This window comes from Seriola aureovittata, chromosome 7 (assembly GCF_021018895.1).
Source record: "Seriola aureovittata isolate HTS-2021-v1 ecotype China chromosome 7, ASM2101889v1, whole genome shotgun sequence".
NCBI lineage: Eukaryota > Metazoa > Chordata > Actinopteri > Carangiformes > Carangidae > Seriola > Seriola aureovittata.
Genome location: NC_079370.1, coordinates 19,211,436 through 19,232,314, shown reverse-complemented (window position 1 = coordinate 19,232,314; position 20,879 = coordinate 19,211,436). Strand labels below are relative to the sequence as shown.

Sequence of the window (20,879 nt, the reverse complement as noted above, 5' to 3'; positions counted from 1 at the left end):
GATAAATTAATCTCCCTCTTCCACTCCTGCTCAGCTATCCTAGACTCCATAGCCCCCCTCAAATATCAACATCCCAGACTTAAAACCATCAGTGGCTGTATGATTCAGCCTGCTCCCTCAGGCAGGCCTGTCATAAAGCTGGACAGAGTGTCACTGGAAATATTTAAAAACTGTCTTTCCAATTTTCAAACAGCAGCCAAGAAAGCTAGATGCCTCTGAAAACAAAAATTGGAAACATCAGATCAACTCCATCTCCCTCTCCCTTCAACACCTCGCTTCCTTGTCCTTGTCCAGGTGACCTAGCCTACTTCAACCAATTCCAACAGGTTACTCTACTGTTATGAACATGAAACATCATCTGAAAACATAGCATCTCCTGCCACTTCTATGCTGAGGATACACAGCTTTACCTCCTACTAAAATCTACAGTCTCCCCTCAACCTCCCATGGACTGTTTCAAGGACATCAAGGAATGGATGGCAAACAACTTCCTTCAGTTAAACAGTAACAAAACGTAAGTTTTGTCAAGTAAGCTTGACCACCTCATTCCCTTTGTGAAGCGTCATGCTAAAAACATGAGTGTAATCCTTGAATCTGAGGTCTGCTTTGACAAACATGTCACCTCTGTTGTTAAAAGTAGTTACTTCCAGTTAAGAACTATCTCCATACTGAAACCTATTCTGTAGGCTGTAGGATCGTGGTAAAACACAATTGTCGTGGGGAAACCCCATGCCCTAAAGTAAGGCACATGCTCACACACAGAGCAGGTCTCTCTCCTCCACCTACATTAATACATTGATCTGAAATTGCATTTCATCTGTCCTCTCAGTGGCACTTGTCTCCTCCTCTGCCATAGACCAGGAACTGCCAAACCTGAGCTGGAGCGGTCCAATGGGTTAAGTAGAGGGGTTCCGGGTGGAGGAGACCAAGTGTGGTAGAGTCGGAGGGGTGTTTTGTGATGGTCAAGGGTTTTGACTTTAAATTTTTTTTTTTTTTTTTAAAGAAAACATATTTTTATTGGGCTTAAATGCATTTATCATTAATAATGTGTTGTATTTGAATTTTGCTATTCATGTGAACTGTTGGAATAAGATAATTGATTTTTGTCTCTTCAGTAGGTGAGCTCAGCTGTATACAAGGCAGAAGGCTGAGGTGGCTTGGGGGAACATTTTGTCCAGCTGAGAGAGAGCTACACACAGCTACAGACTGCAGCTCCTGCCTTGGGCCCATTTTTAGGGGCATAGCTAAAAGTGCAGTTTAGAGTTAGTTTATTTTAAACTCCTAAGCAAATTCCCTTTTTTATTTGTTTATTTTTGTTTGTTTGTTTTTCTTAATTTTTGGCCAGGCATCCTGTTTCTTCTTGATGTAGATATCTGCACCTGACGCCGCTTTTCATTTCACTGCATCTGGGCACAGTTCTCTGTAAAAGCCACAACTCAGTGGAGCGTCCAACCAGACGACACGAAGGGTTACAGTTCTCACAGCAGCTTTAAAGCCAAATTGAAAAAATCTGCTAAAAACTACGTAACTCTGTAACCACTGACTGTATTTCATTGGTCTTGCTTTGTATACAAATACAAAGCAAAACTTTTCATTTGTCCAACATACACATGGTATTGACATGATGTATGTGTGTGTGTTTGTGTGTGTGTCTTGTACTACTGTAGCTTGGTATTACGTATTTTGTCTTGTTTGTTTAGTGCTGTTCTGCCACTGGTGCAACTGGGCTAGCTGTGGTAGAACGCTGTAACATCTATGTTCACTATTGTACATGGTATCTTACAAATAAAATAAATAAATAATATACCGTAATGTAAAACAGTAGGGAGAGTAGGAGCATGGAAGTTATAGGTCCCTAAAGAAGCCTCTAGTCCATGGTGCAAAGGTTTTAAGGGTTCTCAGAGACAGTCGAAACTGCCAAAAACTGGGGCACCTGGGTGAGAGGTCTGATGAGCACCAATAGATGGCAACGGTCTGATCCTGAAGTCATTTTGTGTGGCCATCAAAATACTGGAACACAGAATGTTCTTGAAAGATAAGTTTGTTAATTAGAGCTGAATAGATGCTGCACATACACAGATGTATTCAACAGTAATAAATGTAAAGACTGCAATTTCCTGGTTCTGACATAAAATTAAAATAATCAGTGATAAAAACACAGTAAAACTTAAAGACTATTCTCATTGCATTCCTCATTTGAAAGGGAAAAGGACAGAGATTGAAGTCAGGGAAGAAAAAACCCTCAAAATAAACCAAACAAACTATAACTGACTTCTTAACAAGAGTGTAAAAGTGCTTTGAGGGATCCCAGAACAATGTCTGCAGAATTGTTTGAAATAAATTCCGAACTTTAACTGAGCTACCTGATGTTACATAATTATGGCCATCTCTAATAAGAACAAAAACCTTGCTTATGTAACCGTAACGTTGCAATTTCACAAGAAGCAGAGAACAAAAGGAAACCTAACAGACCTTGAAGTTAGCAGAGCCAACTCTTCTATCCACTGCCAGAAACTTGTCAAAAATTCTGAAACTCTTCACTGAGAAAGGAGTGGAAAGAAAGTTTCAGTAACAGTTTTCAGACGGGGTGCCTATTTCTGATTCGGACTTACTTGACTGGATGCGTGAGAGTCACTGTGCAGAGTGATGCATGTATAGTATGTGTGTATGTTTTGTGTCCAAAAGTTAAACTTTTTGAAATGAAAAAAGATTAGTATATTCATCCAGATTTCATAACGGGTTAGGGATGTAATAGATGTTATTTGAATTTTAGTAGAAGAAACATATGAGATACTAATTATTATTCCACAAAGAGTATTTCTACATGTCATTAAACATGTCTGGAGGAGATCTGTAAGTACATCACTTACAGTATTCCTGTGAATTCCTTGCTAATTCCCCAATGGACTCTGAGGGACTTGGTTTTGTACTGTGAACCTCGCTGGGTGTTATTTTAATGAAACATGTAACGTGATTGGAACTATTCAACATATCATCAGTTCTTTAGTGCCACCTAGTGACACAGTTAATGTACTACACTATCTGATAATAATATAGTGCGTAGGTCACAATCACACTGTGTTCTCAGCAGAGCACTGAGAAAATCCCTTTTAGTAATGGAAACCTTAGATAACCTGCTATCTTGGTGTGTTTCATCTCCTCTGAGGTTTCACTCATTTAAACCATGAAAATAATAGTCAGACAGGGATTTCTGTCTGTGACTCACTGCTGAATTCAGTGGGTTAAGGATACCCAGAACTCAAGTCGGTGAGATATCACTACAAGGATATAAAGTCTGGATGCTAAGAAATACACATGGTCAAATAAGTCCTATAATCGCAAATCACAATGTGACACATTGTTCATTGGTCAAACCAAATGTGTAAACAGGAACATAAGATACAAATGTGATCCAAAAAAAGAAGGAACACTACACCAGCATGCATCACCTTTACACTTCACAGCTCGTGCATGAGATTTTCATCAGATTGTATGATGAGATTATACAGCTATGTCTTTTGTGGTTTCATGCAAAACATTTGCTACTGCTGAAGGTGAGAAAAACAAAATGAATTTCACACCTGACAGGAATTGTTGTTCTTTTCTCACCGACATCTGTGTACTAACATGTTCATTAAAATCACTTGCGGACATGCAGAGATGCAATGTATTGCAGGTGAACAAAAGTAAACTGGCAGATCAGCTGTGAGTTATTTCTTAATGTAAACAGCAAAGCTTCTATTCAATATTTGTATGTGTTGAATTTAAAAGACTACAGCTGTGCAGATCAGCTGTGAGTTACTTCTTAATGTAAACAGCAAAGTTTCTATTCAATATTTGTATGTGTTGAATTTAAAAGACTACAGCTGCGCAATAAAGGACTTCCCGCTCATGTTTTTTTAAAAGGTTTTCTGAGAGCACACAAGGATGATAATCACTACAAGGATTAAGACAACCGTTGTTGTGGTAAGTTCCCTATTTTGCTCAATGAACACACAAGTGACTAACATAGAAATGGGTTAAGGAGGTGGGGAAACTGTGTGTTCTTAGCATTGAAACAGCAGTATACTGATTGAGGCACAGGAGCAGCATCTGCAGATAGAAGATAAGGCCAGAAACACCCCCTCTCTAGTTCCTTTTTATGGTTAATCTCAGATATAGATCTTCAACACAGTAAATACATTCACCGCTATTACTGTACATATCGCTTTCTCATTTTGATTGTATCAGCTTGCTTTTCATCGTTGAAAAAAAATGTTTTTCCCCTGTCAGTCTAAATATCACACTCACCATTATGCAAGAATATAAAAACAGCATTAAGAATATAAAAAGAAACATTAAATCATATGTAAAACCAGCCTGTTCTTTTTTTTTATCAAGGGTTCTAGTTTAAAGTGTAAAATCAGCCTTCCTGTCATAATTGGGAAGTTGTTCATTATTGTAGGGGGTTTCTTGGCTTCTACTCATTCTGGGAATACAAGATTACTTCCCCTTTCAACCCTCGAAGGTTATGGAAAAAATAAAAAACATTTCAAGACAAACTACAGTTTCATATGTGGGTGTATGTGAGTGCATTGTGTGTGAACACACAGTTTAAGAGACAGCAGTTGTTCCTTGTACGTTTAATGGCAAAATAACAGAGGACAAAATAAAATATTTACAACACAAAATAACATGTAAACACAATCTTCTGTACAAAGAAATATACATGCAAAAGTAAAAATAAGTCATAATAAGACATTCAAAATGACATTGCTGCAGTCTTGTTCTATGTGTATTTAAAATATGACATAGTTATGAGGTTTACATCCTGGGTGTGGGCAAACTGCCCGACCCTCTCTGTACATCTTTACATCATGAATAGGCTGAGTTTCCCAAAGGCATTTTATTACTTAGATCATATTTTTTTTCATGAATAGGTTTTAAGAGAACTTGTTAAACTCATTAACAGCATGATTTTGGGAAACCCAGATCCATACCAATAAATAGAAATGACACAAAATGAGAGACTTAGACTGTACAGACCAACAGGAGTCATTAAACTCAACATGTTATTGACTTGACACATTGCTATTTTTTTTTTTTTTAAACATTAAATCAGATCATCTGACAGTAACAGTAACAACCTTCAAATAAAATAACAAACAATGCATGTTTTCAGTTTCACCCCCCTCTCTAGGTTGACTCACTCAACTGGCACTTTAAAAAAAACAAGTTCTCAGCAACTTCTTAACCTCAAGACATCTCGTTCAAATAAAAAGAACTGGAAGAGATCTCTTTCACGGCAGATATCTGTTAATGCTGATGGATACTTATCAAACGGGTGTATTTGAAATGTTGGTGGTGTGATATTTGGGTGTCTCTTAATTAGTATGATATATTTCCCAATCATTTCAAATCCATGTTGGATGGGGCCACAATGAGCAAAGTTTTCCAGACGTATTGCTTGGTAGAAAATGTCAACCAAGTCTGTGTCTCTTTGACGTCGAACTGAGATGCTAAAAAATCTAGCAACATACACCAGCATCTAGCTACAAAAGCCAAACAAACTCACACAGCAAACCACTTTGTGCACAGCTTGAAAAAAGACATGTGAAGTATTAGTTTTTCTTCAGCAATATACCACCAAACAATTTCTTATTACAGTACAATAAGAATAAATAAAGCCAGACTGAACCTATGTAAACACTCATATTTCTGGGTTCAGTGTGCTCTGTTATAACTTAACATGAGAAATAATAATAAAAAAAAACAAAAAAAAACACATTTTAGCAGGAAAAGAAAGCATAGTCAACTTTGGTATTGTTACAGAAAATAAAAACAGAAAAATGACAAAATGAAAGCATAAGTGCCTATATTTTATAGATACACATTTTTATACATTATTTCTGAAAACCCTCCTCTTGTCTGGGGGTTTTGCAGATATTAATACTGAACTTAATACATAAGAGTTAACACAATACAGACATCTATCGCAGTACCAGGTACGTACATGCCTTTTTAAGAATACGGCTACAACACAAATTTTCATAAATAGTTGCATAAATGTTAAAGCTGCAACATTGCACATGGGAATTGATGCAAAACACGAGTGCATTTCTAGTAGCGGTTTGTTCAGTGAGTGAAAATCCGTCTACTGAGGGTCTGCAGGAAGTGACTCATCTCAGCAGCTGCATGGGCTTACTAATATTCGGCAAAGGAAATAGCTTTTATTCTTCTGAGACAAATTCTTCAAAATGAGAATGAAAGGCAGGAATACGTTTATTTACAAATAAGGCGGATGCAGGTAGAAATCTGAAAAGCTATGCCGAATAGCTTTAATGCTTTTTCAAGATAAGTGAATTTCTCTAAGTGTTCACAAACCAAAATGATTTCACCTTTAAAACTAAAAGTGGGGGCATAAAGATAAGCAAACTATTGCACTGAGTGTAACTACAATGTGTTTCTGGAAAACATGGTTTTGGTCTTCATCTAGAATAAATGGACCCTGCTGATGGGTGCCACTTTGTTCACACATCTAATTTCTCTTGTTTTCTTTCTGCCCACTAACTAACCTTTGTTTTCCAAAAGGTATGAATAAAGACAGTTCTCTGTTTCCTCACTGTACATGGTTTCATTTACAAAAAGTAATCTCTCATTACAAAAAAACATTTTCATGTGTTTAACCGAAAGCAGCCTGAATTACTCTTATTATACAGTATTCTATTTTCTCTGTTTAACACTGTCCAAAACGCAAGACTTGCTCACGCTGGCTTGTTGAGAAATCTTGGTTTTCTCCCTGCGAAGTCAAGGATTGGATTCTCAAATAGATTCCAACAGTTCATTTGTTGTGCAGGCATAATGACAATATGCCAAGGTTAAGGACAGGTGGGGAGAGTCAAAGGGTTTATCAGCAGAGTAGTCAGTCAGTCAGCAGCAGCATGAATTTTGTGGCTTAGTGAGGGAAAAGGAAATCATCATGGACATGTTGCTGGTGGTCCTCTCAGCAGGTCTGAACCAGGTTACTCATCCACCGTAGTTTGCTGCACAGGCATGGATTCCTTCTATCCGATAACAATGCACAGGACATGCAGTTGCTCCCACTTTAGTGACCCGTTGTGACCCGTTGTTCAGATGTGGTTGAGCAGGCGGCTTTGTAGGAAGGTCTTAATGGTTCCAATGGGCCGAACATCGTTCTGGTGTTTTCGTCTCTCGATGAAGGAAATGAGTCTGGAGGTGTCCAGATGTGCCGTGTGGTGATTCTGAGATGGCGGCTGCGTGTGATTTAAGGTGGCATGACCAGTTTCTCTGTTTATCACACCTCGAGGCTGGAGCCAGGGCTCCTGCAGGCAAGATGCTGCAGAGGGCCGTCGTTCCGGCTCACCCTGAAGCAGCAGGCGGACAAAGTCCCTGGCAGCTGGGCTCACACCCTGGAAGTAGTCCTCAGGGAAGCTGAAGTCCAGGCGACAGATGTTCAGACATGTCTCCTCCAAACTCTCATCCAGGAAGGGAGAGGCGCCACTTAGCACAACATAGGTCACCACCCCTGTAAAACATCCAGTCCATCAATACACCCGTAAATTAATCAATCAACGAGTTAGTCAGTCAGTCAGTTAGTAACTAGGTGGGATGTGAGCCAATCATTTTCATTTTTTCAATAAATTTTTATAAGTAACGTATATTTACAATATTATATATTTAAATACTTTTAAAAAACACACCTGTTCTGGTAAGAGCAAACAGTGATGTCACTATATCTATACCATTTTATTGTGTTACTTCCATCAATTATTTTCTACATCAATACCTGTTATAGCACCCTCACTGTCAAAACAATCCTTTACTAGATAACTCATTTGTCTCAAAAAATTCTCTTGAATTTTCTCTCTAACATTTCTCTTGAGGAAATTGAATCTATACAACAGCAGAATCTCACCTGAAGCATCAACATACAAAATGAATATAAAAAAGTTTGTACTATGTACTATATACTGCTGAATAAGTTCTATTCAGTTCAGTTTATAAATGCACATGTTACAGACCTAAACTCCAGAGGTCAGACATCAGTGAGACAGGCAGACCCAGGACCAGCTCAGGAGCAGAGAACTCTGGGCTCCCCAGGAGAGGATGGATGTAGGAGGAGGGAGGGTTCAGCTGAACGGCATCACCAAAGTCTGTCAGCTTGATTATTGGCTGAGAAGAGGCATGTTCCACCACAATGTTCTCAGGCTGCAGGAGCAGGAAAAAAAAAAGTTTTAAATAATTACTTTTTTAGGGCATGTTATGCCGCAATTAGATAATAACGGTGGAGAGCTTATAGGTTATGAGGGAGATGCAACACAAGTCCCCAGCAGGATTTGAACTGGGGATGGTGCAGCTCATGCTCAGCGTCTAAGCCCTAAGCCACTGGGGTGCTCAAAGAAAAAAGGAAATTCATGCATGAAAGGCAGATACAGAAGAAAACATCCACTGGCCCACACGAGATTTAGTTTGTTTGCCAGTTCTTTAAAATAGATAAATTCAACTAAATTTTACTAGAAAGAACTAATAGTACTAAGACCAAAAAAAAAATGCAGCTCAGCTTGAAAACCATCATCAAGAGGTTTCCTCCATTTGATATTTCTACACTGACCCACTTGTAAAACTTCAAAGAATTCCCTGATTGTCTGGAATAAATCTCTCTTATGAACCCCATGATATTCCACAGACTACATGACCTGAGGAAAGATGTAATCAACTGTAGTTACTTTGAGATCAAGGTGTGCTATCCTCCAGCCGTGCAGGTAGTGGAGAGCTTCAAGAATATCTCTGAGGTAAAGAGCCACTTTCTCCTCCGTCAAGTTTCCCCAGCTCACTATGTAGTCCAGGAAACGTCCCTGGTCTGCCCTGAAGACGGAAACGCAGAATGCATTTGTATGTCATTGAAAATTCACAACAATAATCAATTCATATTCTTCAAACAACCGAGAGTCACAACAGTTTCATGGAAACACTACTGAACTTACATCTCTAGCACAAGCACGTAACTGTTGACCGTCTCATATGTGTCCAGCAGTCTGACCAGGTTGGGATGGTCCACAGTCTGTAGGAGTCTGATCTCCTGCAGCACCTGTTCTCGACGCAACAGCTTCTTGTTGACGTGTTTTGCTGCGACTGTCCATTTACTCCCTCTCTGGTCACACCGCTTAGTCACTGAGAACCGGCCCCTGGGGAGGAGAAATGACATTTTTTGGAATATTTGAATACCATAGTTAATGTTGTGTAGAATCCTAGCACTATCCCTTTTTTGAGGGACATTTTGTTTATATTACTGCTACAATTTCTCTGGATCTCAAGATCTGACTTTCCAATCCTTCAGTTGATGCTTTATCTGTTTCTACGTTCTGGAAATCATTATTTAATCCTTTCCCTCACATTGTGCATTTGTCTGGATGAGCCAAAATCCGTTGGGAATAATACACGCCCTTAAATGTGTCAGATCATTCAGTGTCAAAGGGAAGCGGGTGTTGTGGTCAATGAAAAAGAAATTTCAAGCCCTACACATTTAAATACCTTAATAATACTGCTGTGGAAACCACTGTTAACAACATCAATAAGACTGAGAATTTATTAGCTTTGATGTGGTCAAACGGCACCACATGACAGTCAAAAAGTTAGAGATAAAAGAAGTGGGGATTTCATCAACACATTCTTACCTTCCTAGTTCAGTAATCTCTGTGTAGTGAGAATCAAAGCTGCCTTTCCAGATGACTTCAGTGCCATCATCAGGGATTCCTGGGAACAGATATTGTAAGTATACTAACCGCTAATTTAAAAGGACTTTTTCATTTCTGCTTATTTGTTTGAAAGCAATTAAAGTCCAATCCACGTGTAAAATTTCAGCAGAAAAACCCCTAACTGAGGTGGTGTATCACAATGTACCCATTAACTAACCTTTACAGAACAAACTCAGGTATCTCACTAGCAAATGAAAAATTAAAGGGTGCATACCATAACAGGACTCTCACCTGAGACTCTGAGGCTGGCCGAAGAGGTGACAGAGCCTGCTACATTTGTGGCAACACAGGTGTACATACCACTGTCCTCAACAGACACTCCAAGGATACGCAGGGCTGCCTCTCCAGTGTCACTGTGGACAGATACAAGGAAGGAGAGAAAACTATCAAACAAGATGCACCATGCAAGCCAGAGTTTTTCTCCACTGGATCATACTCTGGGAGTTGCACATGATGCCAAATATACAGGAGCATTTTATATTTCTGAGGTGCTACTTGGGCTCTCTCCCTATCCTATCTATGTCTTTAAATTTTGTGTGTACAGTAACGTTCCTTCTTAACAGCTTATTTTCATTCTTACAGGGCAGGACTGTGTAAAGTTTGGCTCTGTGTGGTTGCAATAGTTAAATTAACTTCACAAACACAAAACAGTTGTTATAGCTTTGCTGTTACCTGTAAGTGATGCTGTAGTGTCCGTTGTTGCTCAGAGTGGTGTTGTCAGGTCCCCGCCAGGTGACGGTGGCCCGGGGTCGACCACACACTTTACACCTCAGAGTAACACTGTCGCCACTCTCACATGCTACATCGCTAACAGGGATGAGGAACTCTGGAGGAGCTGGAGAGAAGCATATATGTTTAAGTTTATGAGAAAGTGATACAGTATCTTCAATCATGAATTATCTTGTAACATGTTTTTGTTTTATGCTATGTTTTAAGTTACAAGTTTCAAAATAAGAGCTCATGATAAGAAGGGATAGATGGCAGGAAATTCACAAGACCATAATGGATAATTCAGGCAAACATATTTGTATGGTATATGGGTTCAGTCTTTCTTTATGTTTCCTTTATCATTTTTAAACACACACACACTCATCCACTCCTTCACCAAAAGCCACAATGTGCACATACCATCATAGATGAAGTTGGGATTGAGAAGCTGTAATGAAGATGTAAAGACAAAATTAGAAAGGACAAAGAATAAAATGACTTTAACTCAGTTATCATCATCATCTCTACCTTGACAGAGACTTTGTTGGCCAGGCTTTCCTGAGACTTGCGGTAGCCGTTCTCTGTTTTCCTGCCCTCCTTGTCTCTTTTTTCAGATTTTCGGCGGATGCGGAGTGCTGTGTGCCATGATAATGATTTTCTAAAACACAAAGCCACACCAAAAAGAGAAAAAAATCAGGTTCTATTGTTTTTTTAGATAATCATTGTGGATTCTGACATTTACACTTGTTCGTTTTTGTCTCAAGAACTTACTTGATTGTTCCCTCAGGGAGTTCTGGTGTGGTGGAGGATGAGGTGTGTCCTAATACATAGCCAGGGATCCAGCCTTCAGCTGCAGGGCAGTGCTCGTTGGCTGCCCGGTACACCAGGAACATGTTTTGCTGGTTGCTGGCTAGCATTTGGACCACTTCACCCTGCACCACACTGATTTCATCCTCCTTCACTGCCACATAGTCCTGGGTCACCAACATGGTGGACACACTGCTGCTGCTACTGCTTTCACTCTGTCAGAGAAGAGGATTGTGGAACTTTAGATTTAAATCGCACACCGACACATTTGGACACACACACACACATACACATACATTAAAATACACACATGCACCAACATTCCTGTAAAAGGGAAATACAGAAGTTTAGCATTGGCTTGAAACCATTCAAATCCATCATGACCATGGTGACACCAATGACCTTGCAAATATGCTTGATGCATGCAGCAGAAGAAGCGTTGCAAAATGCTTTTCATCTTGCAGAAGTATGGTTAAAACAATTGTCTGTGTCTACAGTGATAGCTGAGGTTTTTATATCAGAGAGCAGTTATGTTCTGAGAAGTTGTGAGGCAGAAGTTATGATCGTCCAGTCAGAGATGCCGAAATAAGAAACTTTGTGTTCATAAAGACAGAGTGGAGTTGAAGTAAAAAAAAAAAAAAAAAAAACTGTTTCCAAGATGAAATATACAAGACACTCATCATGAAGAGAGACAAAGCAGGTTGAAGTGACGCAAACATCAGCTGATGTTGTCTCAAGGCTAACCACTGCAACATTCAGACTAAACTGGCTAACAGGAAAAAGGGAGAAAGGATGTAAAATGTGAAAGAGCTCCTCATACGGGACAAACTTTGGACCAGAGATCATTGATTATTGCATGGGAAGCTTCCCATGGAAGAATGAATGGAAAAGATCAAAGAGAAATTGTGTTTTTTAAATTGTTTGGCAGATGTTAGTGTCTATTAGCTGAAGTTGAGAAGCACACACATATTGAAGTTCAGAGAGAGTGCCTTAGAAAGCAGATACAACAGTTGCTCTGTGAGTCAGATCCACACTGTTAGTACACTCTGGGAGAGCCAGAAGAGTCTCTCTCACACACACTGTCGGTGAAGTTAGTGCACTCAGATAGCCATTAATCTTCACTGTAGTAGTTGCTGCATGTACAAGCCATTCTCAGAGCCAGCGGCAGGGTGACTGATTGACAGCCAGGGCGGGGTTAGTCACTAGTGAGTAGCTCTAGGCCTCACTGAAGCCTGGGCCTTGACTTGGCATCTTACCCCGTTGCTCTGGGTGGAGTGTATGGACTGCTCGCTGGTGGAGGAGCAGGTGCTCATGCGGTCTATGTCCTTACTGTGGGTTGAGTGGCGGTGATGAGAAGGCGTCCCATGGCTTCCCCTGCCCAATGAGTCCCCTCCACCAACACTGTCACTGGGGTAGGAGAAAGAACCAGGCCGGCTGGCTTGAGAGGGAGGCACAGCAGGGACCATAGCCCAGAAAGTGTTGCCTTTATGAGCTGGACTGGAGGGGACAAATGCTTCCTTTCCTCCTCCTCCTCCTCCTCCTCCTCCAGGGGACTGAGGTGAGATCAGAGGAGAAACCGTCCCGACTCGAGGGCTTTTTAGGGGCAAATTCAGAGGAGCCACAGCCATTTGTGGTATTCCAGCTGATTGATGTTTCTGGGTTTCTTCGTAGACTCCGAGAGCCTGTCTGACACTGCCCTCCATGCTGCCTGATGGCTTGTTACTGTTATTACTGTTACTTCCATGAGGACTATCCAGCATCCTCATCTTAGGGACCTCTGAGGCTAACAGCTCTCCATTTGTGGTGGTGTCTGAGTAGGGGTTAGAGGGGAGGGACTGAGGGTGGCAGGGTGACCACATACCTGCTGATCGGTCGGGCCCCTCGGGGCCCGGGGGGTGATGGTGGTGGACGGGCTGGGGGAGGCGTGAGGATGGCTGGGGGATGCGGGAGGGTCGGGAGCGAGGGCCACACAGAGAAGAGGAGCTGCCCCCTGATCCTCCAGAACCACCGCCGCCACCTCCCCCTCCCATGTTGGAGGTACTATTGGAGCTGCTGCCCCCAGGCAGGCCTCCAGTACTGCTGCTGCTACTGCTGGGTGGCCCACCCGGCCCGCCGCCACCCACATGATTCCTCTGGTACTCTATGGGGGATGTCAGAGCTGTGGGAGAGGATTCAAGTCACAGAATTAGATTTGTGTAAATAACTAGAGATTATTCAGAAGAAGCTGCTGAAAACCTGAAAACTCAAACACAATTCTACTGTTAATTGTGTACATTTCCACAAAAGGACCAACCTCATTTTGGTGTAAACATGTCATTTTGTGTGGATAGTAATTATAACATACCATTGAGGAAATTGCGTTGGTTCTCCAGTATCTGGCTGACCTGGTGGACCCAGACTTGACTGATTCCAGGGCTCGCCGAATGGATGGTGTACCTCTCCAGGTTACCACTAGATGATCTTGAAGTAAGTGTGAACTTGCAGGGGTCATCTGCATTTTCCTCTAGACCCAGCCAGCTCACCTGGAGTAAGAAAGAAGAGAGTGGTGGAGAATAAAAATTAAAAGGACACAGGAGATGTTTACATTCGTTAAAGGAATTTGACATTGGCTTCATGGATAAGAAGCTACGGTGCAATCCATAGATTGCATCATTTTATTCATTCTAATTCAATATTATCACGAGTGGGAGGCTTACATTTTGTAACAGTAGCTTTCTGAGACTTCACTGAGCTGCACTCACCTTGATGCTGTTCTTGAAGAGGTAGCCAGGAGTAGAGAAGCCTTTCTTTTTGTCCAGGGGCTCACTGAAGATGACGATCTGCTCAAACAGGAAGACTCTCCTCTCTTTCATCCTGGATAGAAGCCCTCCATCCTGGTCTGAAACCATGAAGGTGTCTTGGAGAAGCAATCTGCCCTGAGCTACAATTTTACCCTGAAGAAAGAAGTAGAGAAACGGACTCAGAGAACAGACAGCAGCAGTGGAGGAGAGCATGCTGTTCTAAGCTTTTCTACCAGTTTTCATAAATTTGGAACAGGCAAGAAAAAAAGACCTTTGCTAATAAACTACCAACTAGTGCTTACAGTATCAGATATCTGCAAAAAATGAGTGCACACTGACACCTAGTGGCAATTTACTAAAATTGCAAATTGATTGCCTCATCATCAGCTTACATGACATTACATGTCGTAAAATTGTATAAAGAGCAGTCTTACATCGAAGCCTTGAAGGCGCCCAACATTCATCATGTCATTGCAGCGCTTGGGGACCACACACATCACCTCCACAGCTTTCTAAAGTAGAATATGAGAGTAAAGCAAGCCTTTAGAGACAAATTTCTGACATTAGATTCAAGTAAAATGAACTGAGGTCAAATCACGTGTGGCAAAAGGCAAAAGATCAGTGTATATTATCACTTAAATGAAGCTTGAGCTGAAACCGTTTGTCTTACCTCCAGCTCTGTTATATCCGCTCCAGCCTTCTTAGAAACTTTGAAAAGATCCTGTGAAAGAGTTCAGATATGTAGAGAAATGTTCATTGTGTTGAATAAATAAGTTCAGCACAGACAATATTTGTCCTTTGCTTGAATGCTGTCTAAAAGGCAAGAAACACCATGGTGGATTTACCTTTAGTAGCAGCTGGTACTTCATTATGCGCTGCACAGGTTTGATTAGCAGGTCAGTGATCTGCAATCTGTGGCCAAGTCGCTGCTTCAGGTCCTAATGAGAGAAAACATATTATCTCCAGGAAATACTAATTAGTGACCAATACAAGAAAGATAATCTGCTTACAAGCATGTTGATAAGTTCAAAATAATTCTACAGCCAACAACTTTATTTGAATGAATATTGGATATCAAAGTAAGCCAGTAGGTTTGGGAGGTGTAAAATGATGTAAAATGGTTTAACAATCTTACTTCAAAGTAAGTGTCAATGTACTCTGACACAATGTGCTCAGACTTAGGCTTGTTCTGGCAGTACACAATGTACATGTGTAGCCTCCGCTCCTGTAGTTGAAACAAAGCCAGAAATCAAAGAAAGCTTTTAAAAGTGAGAAATAATTTGACAGCTTGAAAAATGTCATTTCCTTACTCTCTCTTTTAAATTCAGCAAGCTGTATCAGAAAATCCAACAAAAACAAATGTGAACAGCAGTCTCACCTGTTTGACGAACAAAGGAGCCAGCCTGTCGGGATCCTCCAAACACTTCTCAAGCTCTCCCAGGAAAAAACTGTGAACCGACCAAGAGAGAACATGAACACATGATTTAACCTGCCAAGGAACATAGTATTGACTGGTATACATGTTCATTCTGGGGGCAGATAATACATAAACTTTAAAAGTTGTTGAAGGAGGGTGTCCACATACTCTTTGTGCCAGTCATAGATTTGATGGATGTTTCCAAAGACAATCTTGTCTTTTCCTCTCATGTCATCTGGAACTCCTTCCTCTTTCATCCTGCTCATGTAGCCCTGAGGGGATGAAGGTTGACTTACTATGAAATATACAGCAACCTTTAAAGGCTTTAAAGGTCCCATTTTATGTAAAGTATGTATGTCTTTTTTGATCATAAAGCAGGTCTAGGTTCTATAATAATACTGTGAATGTATCAAAGTGCTCAGTCCACAGAGAAATGAACACAGCCGGTATTCAGACACTGAGCCTCAAAACAAGCTGTCAGGACATCTGTATCTTTGTGATGTCACAGCAAAGCAGTCACCATCCTCAGCCATGTCCGGCCAATCTGGGCCCACCATCCAACCTTGCAGGGTTGTTTACCTGAAATCTGTTTTACTCTTATTCTATCACTCAGAGAACAGTCAGCCAGAGGAGACATAAAACTACATTGAGATGATTTTTGGTTCGTAAAATCACAAATATATCTTTTTATGGATATCAAAACTTCAAATAAAAGACAGGAAAATTGTAAAATATGGGATATTTTAACGTCTTTTAAATTTTTTTTTTTACCTCCACCACTGATCCCAGGTCCCTGACATAGTCTCTTTCAGTCTCCACCAGCTCCAGAAGCACATAACTGAGAGACAGAAAACAGAAATTGTCACAGTGTAATACAAATGTAATGCACTCAGCCATGGACGAACATCAGAAATACTCCATATAAGCACACAAATGAGGACAAACATGATTAAGTGATTGAACTCAAGCAGCTTTTGTTTATCAAAGCACTAACAAGACACTGGCTTATAACTCACTGTCTCCTCTTGAGGAAGCCAGACTTGCGCTCCTCCACCTCATCGATGGGTGAGGAGGAGGAGAGGAGGGAGTTGTCGGAGGGGTTGAGGGAGGGAGAGCTGCTGTCGCCCGGCTCTACTGACAGAGAACTGGGACGATCCTCCAGAGACTAAGGAAAGAAGGGGACAGAGGCGAGGAGAGGAAGAAGAGAAAAAAGAGAGGGAGAAGGAGTGAAGAGGTGGAGAAAATAAACAGAGCTGAAAAAACAGGCTGTGTTTACAGTATGTGATCTTATGTTTTTCACTCCAACATCATTTCATTTGTTTTAACATGGATCAAAATAAAACTGTAAGACCCCAGAGAAAACTGTACTGCCTTTACTTTGGTATGTGTCTGTATCTAGGCCAGAGAGTGTGTTGGGCTATCGGCCAGAGTGCAATGCCCATTTGTTGGAACAGTGGACAGCTGGCATAGTGAGTCACAGTCCTGACAGATGACTAGTAGGCCATGATGCCATTCTCTGTCAACAACACCAAAGAAGTGTGTGTGTGCTTGTAAATACATCGACTGGAATTGTTCTGTGTACAAATGTGACACACTTGTGTGTGCTTGTGAGTTTATCTTAGGATTTCCATCTCACCATCTTGCTCTTCACCAGCTCTTCGATGGCACTGACCAGTTCAGCAGCACTGGGCGTCTCTGAACTACTGGGACGAGCGGACAGACGAGATGCCGACTGAAAAAGAGAGAGAGAGAGAGAGAGAGAGAGAGAGAGAGAGAGAAAATGGAAGAAAGAAAGTTATCGGTTAAGGTTTAAAACATGAACTGTAAAACTTGGTGGTGCTGCATGCATACAGGTGTGACACATTTTCAATGACTACAACTTTGTATGTGATCAGGCTCACCATTGTTGAGTTTGGAGCCCGATATTCCACATGTCCAAATACGGACTGGTGGGTGTGATCTCCCTAATAAAAGGGTTCATTAGGGGCCAAGTTGGAGCCAATCACAGGCTGCTCTCAGGGGAAACGGGGGTTATGAGGTGGGTTTAGGTAAAGGGCAAGCTCTGGGATTGGACTGCTATTCGAACATGAGCACCATGATTGGTCTAACAACTTATATACAGCAAATATAGTTGCTTAATTCTCCATTGGAGAGAGAGTTTGCCTCTGCAACAGAGCTCAGTCTGAGGCAAAGATTTAAAGGGATCCCCTGTACACAACAGGACTTAATGGGAATTTACCATTTAGTCCCACAAACACCTCAGTACTGCAGAAACTCATGAATGGAGCATACACTTCAGCCACAGAAGTATAATTACACTCCATTGAATGACATTTATTTGGTGGAAGAAAGATAAGAAAAAGGCAAGACAAAAGTGAAACTGAGCAGGATCCAAAGTGGAGATGATGAAGAGGTTTTACATGGAAAGATAGGGAAACTGGGCAAGAAGAGAAGCAGAACAGAAATCAACGTAATGCTGAAGGAAGGAACATGCAACCATCAAGAAAATAAAAGGAAAAAAAAAGAAAAGTTATTAGTACCAAAGTAAAAGTTAAGTTGTGTTATTGTAAGCTCTCAAGTGTGTGGATGAAAAGCGATATTAATGCACCTCTATATGGGACCAAACACAAAAACCCGGCTGCTAAAATGAAGATTACGAAGTAAAAGAGCTTCAATAAACATCTTCCTGTGAAGAGCAACTTATTTTGCATGTGCCTGCACTTACCTATGTTATCCTACTTTAACATGTGGAACCCTCCCCTCAATTCATGTAAATAATCTATGCGTTTGTGTGCCACCATATTGCTGATCTGTTTTGGTTAGGCTTAAATGAAAAGAGCCATATGTGTCTTGGGTGACTGTACATTGTGTTTTCTGCAAACCATTGTCTGTCAGGGTTGTGTAGCTACGTATGACCCACCTTGTCGTCCTGGGAGTCGGGCTGCAGCAGGCTGTGTTGCTGGATGGCCATTGGGGGAGGCAAAGGGACGGCGTCAGCCCCCTCCTCTCCTTCCTCCTCGCCACAGCTCTGCATGCCTGATGAGGAAGACTTGGACAGGGTACCACTGCTCAGCCCCTCATTACGCATACGCTGGAGAGAGAAAAGAGGGAGCAATGATCATCAGTCGGTAGATCAGACGCAAAACTCGCCTTTAAATTTTCTGACAGTGTCGTAGCTATCCACTTCTTTATCGGTTCCTACCTCCTCCAGTGTCTCGTCCTGCGGCGTGGCAGCACTGTCATCCGAGTCCTTCTGTGAGCCGGGAATTGTGTCCATGTTCTTCCTTGTGCCGTCACGGTTCTTCTTGTGCTTGTGGGCGAGCTTCTTGACGTGGCCATCGGCTTTGCCGGAGCTGAGCCGCCGCACGGGGCTGGTCAGCCACTTCCTCAGAGTGTTCCCAGGACGTTTAGGCCCTGGTGAGCTGTGAGGGCCCAGGGTTTGGCTGGAGCCTGGCTGAAGGGCATCATTGCTGGATACAGACAAGGTGTCTAAAGGTGAGGTGGAGAAAGGACAGAGGAGGTTACTAATGACATTTTCACACGTATAAGGGCACCATCTGATCCAAATGAAGACAAAAAGGTTGTCTCACCAAAAATCAAAACACAGTATTGATTAGTGTTTATCTTACATTGAGTGACAGGTCTTTTAATTCAGGCATTAACAGCAGATAACAACTAATCCACGTGATTAATGTTTTCTGGTTCTGTAAAACATGCCGAACGCTTGTACACAGCAGCAAACAGTCCTGCAATATGAAGATATGAAGTTCTACAACTAAAATGTTTCAGTTATTAATGTCAGGTAATCACAGCTTTATTTGGTAAATTATTCCAGGTTGGGTTTAAGTCATCAGCAGTTGTCTTCTTTCCGCATTTTTCTGCATAACAAACATTAAAATGACACTATAGGCACCGTCTATGCCTGTGAGTTTCCCTTAGGTCGGAGAAGATTGAGGAAAGTGACAGCATGTGATCAAGATTTTCATTATCAAGTTTGTTTGTGCTGTTTCTGTATGTGATATGTGCAGTAGGCAGGCTGGCCTCCCCCTCACAGTGATGGCAGCTCCTCAGGGAATCTGTAGGAGGAAAGCTCATCCTCAAATAGAACTCAGACAATCATAGAGGATAAAGGGCTGCTTCAGGCTTTGTCTGAGCGCTTCAAAGATACACCTGCCTGTCTCACCTGTCTGCTCAGACACTCCTCTTCTCCTTCCTTCCTTTAGGCTCACACCCTTTCTCCTCTGCTGCCCTGACATTGCTTTTCTTCACTGTGCCACTGAAGGAAGAAACAAAACCTCTTGCCTGGCTCAACAACTTACAGAATGAGTCTTGGGATGACAATGCAGAGGTTGGATTTCTTTCTTTCTCACACTGTGCAACATAACCCCAAGTGTGACACCACACAGAATTCCCTGGGCAAGACATTTCACCTCCCGCAAGACTTGACAGCTCAACAAGAGGTAATGCATGATTTAATAGTGTCCCTTACTACCAATAGCGAGGTAAGAAGAAAAAAACGTCCTAAATGTGACAGAACTTGTGAAAGAAAATGTGAAAGAACTTCAGCAATCATCCAAGGATGAGGAGAGCACCTTTTATTATCTTCCAAAAATTCTAATAGGATATATTCCAAGGATACAGAGTTCTCATCAAAGCCTCTGAAAACAGTCCTAAGCTGATGAAAAATCTCAGAGATGATGTTTTCATTGTGGAGAGCACATGACTTCCAGAAAAGGCCTAAGTGCAAAAACAAGTGCAACTGTACGGGGGCTGGAGTTGACTTGAGGACATTACTCTCCTCCTACATCACCCTGCTCTGAATTGTTTGCATCACATCACATTGTTGAATGTCGAGCTTCGAAGCTAAATGTAGAAAAGAAAAACAATTAGATTCAGTTTTTTTTGTGCGTTTTTGAGAAATAAACGAATTTAAGTCTGAATAAAAGACAAGATTATCCATGTTTTGGAATAATGTGCAACAGCTTTACTAAAGAGCAGAAGAGCCTCAGGCCTCAGTCTCTCCATCATTTATCTATTAAAGTAGTTAAAAAGATAAAAAGCTGCTAAAGATTAAGCCACGTGACCAAGCTGATTGGCCCTTATGAATGGCAGGTGCGGACACTTTTGCACAGCGCCGCGTTGCTGGGTGCGTACGTACTTGCTCCTGAACGAGCGCATCTGCATGTGAGCGTGCGTGTCAGTCGCTGAGCCTCTGGGAGACTCATTTTTACTGTGCTCTGCTGATACGAAGCATGTGTTCTCACATCGCACGCAAAGGAAGAAGAAAGCACAGTTTGCCAGAATAACAAGCGTCTTCCACATCAGGCACTGTTAAGCCTCTCAAGCCATCCTCTGTCAGACTCCTCTCACCCTCTCACTCTGACAAAGCCCAGGTCACTTGGAGGTATCTTG

The 20,879-nt window shown here is 41.5% G+C and overlaps 1 protein-coding gene across 5 annotated transcripts in view; it reads right to left on the bottom strand.

The window, feature by feature from the left end:
* Positions 1–4,606: 4,606 nt before the first annotated feature.
* triob (trio Rho guanine nucleotide exchange factor b) overlaps positions 4,607–20,879 on the bottom strand; it is a 112,539-nt gene continuing 96,266 nt past the window's right edge. For 4 of the 5 annotated variants that reach the window (XM_056379842.1, XM_056379845.1, XM_056379843.1 and 1 more), the window contains 24 exons: positions 18,670–18,956; positions 18,388–18,558; positions 17,104–17,199; positions 16,484–16,632; positions 16,239–16,305; positions 15,636–15,739; positions 15,429–15,498; positions 15,186–15,275; positions 14,896–14,988; positions 14,721–14,771; positions 14,485–14,562; positions 14,012–14,203; positions 13,615–13,792; positions 12,527–13,428; positions 11,235–11,485; positions 10,992–11,121; positions 10,884–10,911; positions 10,428–10,590; positions 9,987–10,108; positions 9,675–9,753; positions 8,985–9,185; positions 8,727–8,865; positions 8,022–8,208; positions 4,607–7,525 (listed from right to left, as the gene is read on the bottom strand). In XM_056379842.1, coding sequence (XP_056235817.1) covers positions 7,110–7,525; positions 8,022–8,208; positions 8,727–8,865; positions 8,985–9,185; positions 9,675–9,753; positions 9,987–10,108; positions 10,428–10,590; positions 10,884–10,911; positions 10,992–11,121; positions 11,235–11,485; positions 12,527–13,428; positions 13,615–13,792; positions 14,012–14,203; positions 14,485–14,562; positions 14,721–14,771; positions 14,896–14,988; positions 15,186–15,275; positions 15,429–15,498; positions 15,636–15,739; positions 16,239–16,305; positions 16,484–16,632; positions 17,104–17,199; positions 18,388–18,558; positions 18,670–18,956 — 4,244 coding nt within the window. In that variant the 3' untranslated portion in view covers positions 4,607–7,109. Of the gene's footprint in view, positions 7,526–8,021; positions 8,209–8,726; positions 8,866–8,984; positions 9,186–9,674; positions 9,754–9,986; positions 10,109–10,427; positions 10,591–10,883; positions 10,912–10,991; positions 11,122–11,234; positions 11,486–12,526; positions 13,429–13,614; positions 13,793–14,011; positions 14,204–14,484; positions 14,563–14,720; positions 14,772–14,895; positions 14,989–15,185; positions 15,276–15,428; positions 15,499–15,635; positions 15,740–16,238; positions 16,306–16,483; positions 16,633–17,103; positions 17,200–18,387; positions 18,559–18,669; positions 18,957–20,879 lie in introns of those variants that run through there. The other variant, XM_056379847.1, reaches the window with a different exon arrangement.